The 10,339-nt window shown below is 37.2% G+C and overlaps 2 protein-coding genes across 2 annotated transcripts in view; both read left to right on the top strand.

The window, feature by feature from the left end:
* BTBD1 (BTB domain containing 1) overlaps window positions 1–9,985 on the top strand; it is a 12,815-nt gene extending 2,830 nt beyond the window's left edge. The window contains exons 2-8 of the mRNA XM_017742711.1: window positions 2,078–2,234; window positions 2,476–2,581; window positions 3,982–4,179; window positions 4,441–4,633; window positions 5,177–5,264; window positions 8,006–8,152; window positions 9,030–9,985. Coding sequence (XP_017598200.1) covers window positions 2,121–2,234; window positions 2,476–2,581; window positions 3,982–4,179; window positions 4,441–4,633; window positions 5,177–5,264; window positions 8,006–8,152; window positions 9,030–9,188 — 1,005 coding nt within the window. The 5' untranslated portion in view covers window positions 2,078–2,120 and the 3' untranslated portion in view covers window positions 9,189–9,985. The remainder of the gene's footprint in view (window positions 1–2,077; window positions 2,235–2,475; window positions 2,582–3,981; window positions 4,180–4,440; window positions 4,634–5,176; window positions 5,265–8,005; window positions 8,153–9,029) is intronic.
* An 88-nt stretch (window positions 9,986–10,073) lies between these two features.
* The window catches only part of CUNH15orf40 (chromosome unknown C15orf40 homolog), a 3,364-nt gene continuing 3,098 nt past the window's right edge, over window positions 10,074–10,339 (top strand). Inside the window, exon 1 of the mRNA XM_017742552.1 lies at window positions 10,074–10,085. Within this exon, the coding sequence (XP_017598041.1) occupies window positions 10,074–10,085 (12 nt within the window). The remainder of the gene's footprint in view (window positions 10,086–10,339) is intronic.

Genomic DNA, 10,339 nt, shown 5'->3' with positions numbered 1-10,339 from the left:
ATAAGTGATCTTCGGTGCCACTGAGTTAAGTGGAGGAGGAACAGTGGTGTAAACATAAAGCTGTGCTAGTTCAGGCGTGCCACAGAGGGCAGAGTTAACAGAGACACAGCTCTTGGCACATATGAGCAGGGGTTTTTTAGAGGGAAGACACACCTAGAACTGCACCCTGTTTCTTTAGAAGGTAGAGCAGAAAGTGAAACACAAGCCAGATGAGCTCCTCTGGTGTGTCACTTCATTGGCTTCAGATTGGATTCACTTAAGGAATAAAATCAAAATCATGTTCCAAAACCAACTTGGAATTCTCTTTTTTTTTTTTTTTTTTTTTTTTTTTTTTTTTTTTTTGATTCTGTAAAATGTAGACTGTAGTTTGCATGGCAGTATTGCTTTTTTTACAGCCTGTTAATCAACTTAGATGATTTGGACTCTAAGCTCCTATAAAGTCATGCAATGAAAGTTATGGCATATTAAACTGATTATTTTAAATCTTAGAACCAAAATATAAATGCACCGTTCTAGTGCTTTAATGAAGAAGTTGTCAATTTAGTATGCAAAAGTTGTACCTATGAAATATTAGTTTCTTAAAAGTAAATTTGTCAGCAGTTGTGACTAGCAAGTCAGCCCATCGTTTTCATCAACAGACAATAATAGTTCATAGCTTTCATAAATCAGTTCTAATTGAACTGTATGAAACTTTTACTTAGGAAAAAAAGTTAGCATTTAATTAAATTAATTCTTCCTAGGTGCTGTTCAATTTAAATCCCGTTTAAAAAATTAATCTAGAGCATCATTCACATCTCCGAAGTGATGTGCAAGCTGGCTGTTTGAGTGGAGTCTTGTAATGGTAAATATGTACCTGTATTGTGGCAGCAAATTTAATGTTGAACACCGTGTTTAGTGTGTGTTTGCAACTACTGACAATTAGAATTTCCTTGGAATATAAGAAATGTAAACGGTGAGGAACTTCCGTTGAAACTTTAGGTTTGTATTACTTTGATTTCTCTATGTTGCAAGGAGGTTTAACAAGCCTGTTAATTTCACAAGTTTCTCTTGTTGGATACAAATTGCTTATTGCTACATTTAAAAACCCTTCTAAACACACCTTCTGTCTCCGTGTGTCATTCATTTCCAGGATGTTCTGAAGAACAAATATTAAGAAATATAAAGGAAAGGCTTAGTTTTCATTGTGGAATTCTTGCATTTGCTAGTGTGCCTTGGTTTATTATGTTTAATTACTTATGTGTTGGGGACAAATGTATTTTTGTAAATCACAGACTATTCTTGATTGTTATCTGAAAGGCTGATGAAATTTTGCTAAAATTAACTTAAATGTCACTTGTAAGAAAAGTTATTTTTAAAAAGTCATAGTTTCCATACAGAACCTTAAAATAGATCTGATCTTGTCTAGTCTCAAATAACAACTGCTCAGGAAATGGGGTTTTTTCCTGGTATTGGTGGAGGCTCCTATCTTCTGGTTCACAGCTTATGCTAAAATCTCAACCAATCCTCTTGCCTCAAGCAGTAGAGACAAGCCAGAGTGTTTTGCTGTGGCAGGAATAGAAGAGTCAAGGTCATCTGCTAGAATGTACTCCCTTTCCTCTCTGAATACTACAGAGGGGTAACTTTGACATAAGATGTTCTCACAATCTAAGTCCTTGACACTATTCCCTCATGGAGGGGAAGCCAGTGTGCACTGTCAGTAAATGAATTTCAGGAATACAGCCATAGAGGGTTGTGCATTGATATTCTCCTGATGAACTGAGAGCATGCATTTGTAGGTTAAGTAATTCTGCAGCTCAGCTGTTGTTTACAGTTGGGGAGCTATGTATAACTAGTACAGCCAGATCAGTCTGAGGGAGTAATACATGTTTAAAACAAATGTATGCCATTAGGTTAACATAATACTCTTTCTTCAACCCTTTAACTTAGCTTCTTTATTTATAAAAATGCAGTTAGGTCAACTGTTGCACTGTATACAATGCAAATCTTTGGCCTGTTTTCTAAATGCAGAGAGACTGTTGTGTTTGGCTGCCCGCTAAAGATATGTTTTTATGATCTGTATTTGTGTATTTATTTATAGGTTTCTTTATTCAGATGAAGTTCAGATTGGTCCAGAAACAGTCATGACTACTTTATACACTGCTAAAAAGTATGCAGTCCCTGCCCTGGAAGCACATTGTGTGGATTTCCTAACAAAGCATCTCCGAGCAGATAATGCCTTTATGCTGCTTACTCAAGTAGGTAAATTTAAGCTTAATTTTGATTTTCTAGGAAAATTGGTAATTGGAGGGAAATGATAAATTCTCCTTAATTATGTACTCCTTTGAGATTTTAAGTGCTCTTCAAGGTATAAACCCAAAGAGTACTTAGACAAATCATTCTATTTTAATTTATGTCTATACTAGAGTAAAAAGTTTGCTTTTTAAGGTTAGCAGTTTGTCAGCTTTATGCTTAAGATGCACTTCTTTATCTTTCCAGGCTCGTTTGTTTGATGAACCGCAGCTTGCTAGTCTTTGTCTTGACACAATAGACAAAAGCACTATGGATGCCATAAGTGCAGAAGGCTTTACAGATATCGACATAGGTAAGTCACTCTGCGTGTTCTAAGCATGAAATCACAGGATAGTTCCTTCCCCCATCTGAGTATGCAGAGTCCCGAGCACTTCTTCCCTTCTTGGTTATCCACCCCTGCAGTGCTTTCCTTTGAGCTTCACTCCTGAGCTGGCTTCCACTGCATCGTGTCCCCGTTGGAGTAGTGGTGGTGTCCCAGGGCTCCCACTGTGGTGACACCACACTTTACGTTGAAGCCAAAGCTTTCACTTGCTGAGGGTTGTGCCTCGTCCCTGAGGCGTCCACACCTGCTTTGTACATGCAGCAGGAGTCACACTGTTCTGCTGCCACATGGTACTTATCTATTCAAAGTTGCACAGATCAGGTACAATTAATGAAACCTGCTTTAAAAAATGAATATATAAACTGTTTCTCTGTTTAATCTTCTATCAAAAGCTAGCAGTTGTAAATTTGCTTACTCAATTTCATTGCCACTATATGTGTCTACGGTTTTACTCCAATTCAGCTAGATTCTGGGAAAAAGTCAGACTGAAGGAAGGTATTTCACTGCTTAAAGAAATTGTAAAGTTATTGTTAACTCATGTTCAGTGGGATTTGTACCAAGACTGTGAGTGACCTATAGTCTTGGTAAGTCTCAATCTGTTTTGACTTTCTAATATGCTATTTTCTATAACTGCAAACATGCTTTACTTAAATTCAAGGCAGATAAAAATTCCCAAAGACACAAGATTCAGAATATAAAAACCCATTTATTTTTTTGACTTGTATTCCATGATAATTTGTGCATACCTGTTATTCAAAGAAGGCCAGGAGTGATAAATACAGGATAAGTTGCTTTTGTAAAACATGTACCTTGCCTCAGATCTTGTGTTTCACCTTCAGGCTTTGTGGATGGCAAATATGTCAATGCTTAAGATCACTCTCATGTATCTTTAAACTGGTATTGTGTGCACCACTGCTGCTTGTGGCTATAGTTGGTCCAGATGGGCAGCTGGCTGCCCAGATGAGAGTATGATGGTGTCAGCATGAGTAACTTGGTTTTTCAGTAGTGTGCATTCACTGCTTGGTCACTTTGAGTTCTGATGTTGCCCTAGCCATGGAGATTCTTCAGGATATTGGCTATCACTACAGAGGTTAGTTACACTCTTAGGAATCAAGAAGTTCATATCCTGTCTTTATAGCAGGAAAATTAATTTTTAGTTTGAAGTCTATGTGTCATTGAGAGATTACTTTTTATGTAAGGTAAATTATGTGTAATATATATATATACGCACACATGTAACAATAAGACAAAGCTAATAGTCTTATTATGAATGTTCTTTGTGTGTGCTCAGTATTTTAAGCTACGTAATGTAGCACTGTTACTGCCTTGGATGAAAACTGATTTAAAGCTGCTGACTGTTTTGTCTTTAGATACATTATGTGCAGTTCTAGAAAGGGACACTCTCAGTATTCGAGAAAGTAGGCTCTTTGGAGCTGTTGTTCGCTGGGCAGAAGCAGAATGTCAAAGACAACAACTGCCTGTGACATTTGGGAACAAACAAAAAGTCCTTGGAAGAGCCCTTTCCTTAATCCGTTTTCCATTAATGACTATCGAAGAGTTTGCAGCAGGTGAGTTTTGGAGTTCTTTGTCTTACTGTTAGACCATCTTTCAGTGCTGTCTAACTGTGTTTAGATGCTTAACACTCAATTCTGTTGTTAATACTGTACTAATAAGAGTTGTGATGCACAAATGAAAGCAAAACATTCTGCAGATTATGCTCTGGCCATTGGAAAATATTATTGTTGTCTTCAGTTTGTGAATATGTGTGGTTTAAATGCAACAGCTGGGGTAATCCTTCAAATCATCTTAGAAGTTTTGTTTTTTCACAGGCCCTGCTCAATCTGGAATCTTGTCGGATCGGGAAGTAGTAAATCTCTTTCTGCACTTTACCGTCAATCCTAAACCTAAAGTAGATTATATTGACCGACCAAGGTGTTGCCTTAGAGGAAAAGAATGCAGCATTAATAGGTTCCAGCAGGTGGAGAGTCGCTGGGGCTACAGTGGAACAAGTGACAGGATCAGGTAGGACTTCGGAAACTATTTGAAGGAGAGACAGAAATGTGTGGGAAGAAAGGGAACAAATCATTCAACTTTGACATTTTCATATAAGATACAGTTGCAAACATGCTGGCTCTGTTGCACACGTTTGATATTTTCCTTTTTTTTTTTAATAACTTGGGCTATTACACACATAAAATGCAAACTAGCAAAGAATGAGGTTCAGGAGGATTGGGTGCATTCTAGAATGATTGGGTCTTACCTGTATATTCCTTTTTGAAATACCAAGTCTTATGTGTATTTGTTTTGGAGATACTGAAAAGAATCTGGTTATGTTTTGTTTCGTAATACTGAGTATCTTGAGGAATTAACAAAGCTTTTAACTAGCTGACAAAGTATTTTTCTTAGTATTGAAATCTAAATAAAAAATGCTATTTAAAAAAGAAATGCAATGCCATTCTCAGTTTGCTTCCCTACTTCTTCAGTGGGAGTCTTTTTCCTACTTGAAATAAGGTAACACACTCACCACAGTTGTTTGAATTCCTTTCTTGGCTTGTGTCTTACCAGGTTCACAGTTAACAGAAGAATTTCCATAGTGGGATTTGGATTATATGGATCTATTCATGGACCCACAGACTATCAAGTTAATATACAGGTACAGTGTATTATGTTTAAATAGGCTTGTACAGGAACTACACTTGTAGCACTTGCAAAAGGTTTGGTCTATATTTGGGAGGGAGCAATCAATAGGTCAGGAGTCTAAGCTGTGTTTTGTCACAGGTGGGAATAAGTGGGTGACTAGGCAAAAGGAAGAACACTGTGAAACTCTGCTCCCTTTCTCCTGTATTCTCCTGTCCTTCAGTCATTTTCAGTGTAGGTGTTTTCCAACATCCAGCTTTTCTCAAGCTTTTCCTAATAGGAGATATGTATTGATACTGTACTTGGGTATGTTATGTCCTCCAGTAGCCTGCATGCTTCTTAAAAGGATTTGATTTTCCTAATTGTTCCTTTTAGTTTCTTTTGAACAAGCTTCCTCATATTCCTCTCTTTGAAATTTAGCAAAGCTGTGGGGGATTTGCTTTTGTTGTTCATGTGGGAGTGTTGACTCTTAAGTATATTATGGACACTGTTACATAGTGTTTCCATTATGAAATTTTGAATCTGATCCTACTCATCACTCAGTACCAAATCAAGGAATGTGTTTCTTCCTACTGAGCAATTGGTTAGCAGGCTCACAAAGTGGCCAGTGATAGCATCTAAAAATGTCCCCCTGCTTCGTGTCCTGATGTGACCCTTGCCCGGTCCCAGCGGGTAACCGAAGACACCACTAAAATTGTATTTCCTGCTCCTGTAGCCTATTAGATCCCTTAGCATGTTGTGGTCAGGATTGTCTTCTACTAGTATTGATCCAGCACTCTATTTTTTTTCCTTTTTAAGTGTGGAATTTCAGTCAATTTGAATTGTTTTTCTTGTAGAGATTGGTTTTGTTTTGATTCTAAGCTTTATAACAAATATTAGCATTCCATGACTGGCACAGTTTTACCCTGTGCTGTGTATTTCATAACCTGGTACTATCATGCCACATTGATTTATTAGGTGCATGAGAAATTTTGTGAAATAAATAGTCTGTGACTTCATATAGGGGCAGAAATTCTATTGTCCCTATCTTTCTAGACTTCTAGCATGTGCTGGAATTGCTGTTTCAGTTCCTTAGTGGACATTCTGTTTAAATGACAATTTGTCTTCTGCTTCCTATTTGATGATTATTATTATCTGACTACTCTGTACTTAAGGATAGGGATTTCTGTCTCTTAAGGAAAAAGTGTTGTGCCTTTCCTCTTAATGATGTTCCAAACGGAATGTATCTGGAATGAGGTTTTGAAGGAATTTGGCTTTTCCACATTCCTCACTTTAAAAGCTCACTTGCAAATTCCTCTATTTGAAGTACCTTCAGTTTGGTTTTGTCAAACTATACATCCCTGTAAATGAGTAGCATAGTGCACTAGACAGGATCTTTAGAACAAAAAGAGTTGATCTCAGGAACCTAGCAGCTATACCTAACATACCTGGGGATTTTTATTTCACATAAACCCTTTTTTGAACCTCTCAGCTGAATTCCTGTTAGCAGATACAAGCATTCGGTGTATTCCCTCAGGATATTTGCTGGATTTATTTAATCTGAAAAGAATTGAGATATTTTCAGAGAAAACCAATGCATATTAGTGGGAATGATCAGAAGATTCACTTGAAAAAGATCTTCCTGATTCAAACTGAAAGACTAAATAAACCTTTATGGTTCATATTAAGGCTGTCCATCTTATATAGTTTTTCTTTATCCTGGAGGTACCCTTAATAACTGATGAATCTGAAACTTTGTCACAGTCTTCTCAGACAGTCATTTAAGTCTTGTGCCTCTAGCTTTCTTCTTGGCTCTGCATCAGTACTAGCAGAGCTTCAGAGAGTTAAACATTTAAAACTAGTCATAAAGTAGTGATAATGTATCCTGCAAATACATCTTTTATGTGAAAAGGGCTTAGGACTTCAGCATTATAATTGTTAATATTTCTATTGATTGTGGCTGGGGAAAAAATTAAAGTACATTTTGCCTAGAATAGAGCTTCATCTCATTTGTGTAATACTAAAAATTATATGGCAATTTAATAATAACCTATTCAAGCTGATAGGATTCTTCTTAGTGCAGTAATCACGAGAAGTGCTCTACTCTAAAGCTCTGATATCCAACTTCTGCAAGAGGTACTGGGCAGCATGGATCAGGATTGCAATCCAAAATGGGAAGGGAGGTATCTGTTATGACTACATTTGAACTAGTGATTCCTATTTGCCACTGAAATTGAGGGCAAAATAAATATGGTGTATTCTGAGTGTAATTTTTATATTGAGTCAAGGTAAAAAATAAATTGTATAAAATGTAACATCACAAGTTCATGTTTTCTTTTATGAAGGTGTCATTGACTGCCTACATGCTCTGTAAAAACTTGTTTTCTAAACTAGCCACAGCCAGCGAACGAGCTTCCCTCATGTGGGCTGTGTAGGTGTACAGAGATCAGCAAATCTAAGCACAGGATCAGATGTTGTATATGAAGGTCAGAAGCTGAAGGTCTGGAAGCTATTCTTCATCTCCCAAGCACAGACTTTAACCTGGCTGGAGCAGTGCCCACAGCCCTTGTAAAACTCGCGAGCCATCGTTCCGACCTGCTGCGTCAGCTCCAGTGGTATCAGGAAATAACAGCTTCTTTCCAGCTGAGACTGCTCTGTCCTTGCAGTTAGGCAGGGTGGGGTAGGCAAGTGTTTGCTTGTAATCTTCTCATGTGCATACAATCAGAACCTTTCTCACGCTTGTCAACATAAAAATACACTTTTCATGCTTTTTTCCAGATAATTGATTATGAGAAGAATCAGACGCTAGGACAGAACGACACTGGATTTAGCTGTGATGGAACAGCCAGTACCTTCAGAGTTATGTTCAAAGAGCCCATAGAGATTCTGCCCACGGTGTGCTACACAGCTTGTGCAACGCTGAAAGTAAGAATGTCTAACAGTACAGAAGAAAGTGTTAACTTTGATGCAAGACTTGTTCTTTTATCAGTCTTCTGATGGGAAAGTGTCTTCTAGATCTTGAATTTGTTTTAAGTTTAGGGCTAAAGAAGGATGTAGTAAAAACTCCACTGTAACTTGTAAGACTGTTACACCTCTTCTGGGCCACAGCATGGAATTCATAATTGGATCCTTTGTGCCTTCCCACTTTTTTTGCTTGATGTAGGAGTTAGAATGAGTTCTAATAGCTGGTTCTGTGTGAGAAAAAAAGCACTATCTAGATTATGTAATCTGGCAGCTCTCTATCAAAATTTAAGTTTGATTTCTTTTATCAAGGATATTCTAACCACTAGCTAAAGTCAAGAAAACAGCTGTTTTTTCATCACTTTTTATATACTAGTGCTGAAATAATAGGCAAGAATTACTTGTTCTCAGAAAGTCTCCCCTTAGTGTTGTGGACAAATTTATCTCTCCAAAATTTTTTAATATTCTTCTAAATATAATTACCAATACAGAAACCAGAGTTGAGTGGGTTGGAAAAAAAATTGCACATTAAAAGCAGCTGAGGCAGGGAACTAAGTGAGAATATAGACAATCTCTGTGATAAGGAGAAATACTAGAAAGTATTCATTAGTAGTTGGATAAAATCAACTGGTTTAAGTCTGCTGTCACAGAAATATATTTTTTGTTATTTAGACACAGGGCCCTTGCTCCTGTTGTCTGCGATTTTGTACATAATTTATGTGATGTGGGTACAGAAATTTTATACTACTAAAATAGCCTGAGTCAGTAGTGTTTGAACATCAGCAATTTTTAGGTCTTGCCCACTTCCATTCTGTTGCTAATCTCTTGTGATGTTTTTCAGGGTCCTGATTCCCACTATGGAACAAAAGGTTTGAAGAAAGTGATCCATGAATCTCCTACTGCTAGCAAAACATGCTTTGTCTTTTATAGTTCACCAGGTAACAACAATGGTACATCAATAGAAGATGGACAGATACCAGAAATAATATTTTATACTTAGTTTTACATGATAATCTGGAATGTGTTGGTGTGTCAGTGGACTTCAGCTCACTATTGGCAGCAGTTTAAAAATTCTGTGAAATTACATCAATGTGTAAAAACAAAACTAATTTGTTTGAGGGCTACCAGAAAAACAATTTTTTTTTCTGCATTTATTGGTAGATTGTAATTTAGCTTTTCCTCTAAACAAAATGTCAAGTGGAATAAGTACCCTGTATATTGAAAAGGTTGTTTTTAATAGTACCTTGTGATTAATTACTTTGTGTTTTCACCCCTTTGTTTCTCATGTAGTAAAATTCATTTTTTGAACTGGAAAATTCTTACTTGTTATGAACAACTTGTGTATGTTTTTTCTGATGTGTCCTTAAACGACAGTAAAGCTGCTGCTGTGGTCCCGTCTTGCACTTCTTTCCAAAATGACCTTGGACTGACCCTATGGACATGGATTGCTACTGTATTTTTTTTTAAGTACATCAGCAAAGCTGGACTCATATTGCCATCATCTTGACTTTTTCCAAGAGCCATGGAGAATTAATGGACTTTGCACTGCAGAGAGTATCTGCAGTTGCACTGAAGAAATAAATACTAACTCAAATTCAGCAACAAACAGATCTCTCCAGAATCTCTCTTAATTCAGAAGGGCTGTTTTGGAATATAGAACTGGTTATGCAAATAGCCACTGTATATACATATGTGCCTATAAAAAAATGTATAATGTGAAAATGAGAATACAAGACTTGTAATGATGTTATTTTATCATCAGATATTCTAGTACTAAAAAAATTAGTATAAACCTAAGGATTATTTGTGTGCAACGAGTTTTACAGATTGCATACAATAATTTGATGCAATTGCTGTATGTATATAGTATTCAGTGTCTTGCAGTATGTACCATGTAGTAACAGAATGTCTTCATATTCAAAAACCTGTACCCTCCCCCAAGTTATACTAAAGTAATGATTTGAGAATGCAGGAGAAAAAATAAGAAAGGAAATTTTCTTAAGTGGGAAAGCAGGGAGGTCACGCAGGTTTGGGGTGTCCTAAGCCCGTGTGTAGAACAAGTGTCTGTCAAACCCCCAGCTCTGTCCACTCTCCTATCCTTGGGCGCGGGGCTGTTCCGAGGCACGGACGGGGGGGCCGGGCGGCTGTGCG

Source organism: Corvus brachyrhynchos, unplaced genomic scaffold, assembly GCF_000691975.1.
Source record: "Corvus brachyrhynchos isolate BGI_N302 unplaced genomic scaffold, ASM69197v1 scaffold97, whole genome shotgun sequence".
NCBI lineage: Eukaryota > Metazoa > Chordata > Aves > Passeriformes > Corvidae > Corvus > Corvus brachyrhynchos.
The sequence above is the reverse complement of the archived record's forward strand: the minus strand, read 5'-3'. Positions and strand labels throughout refer to the sequence as shown.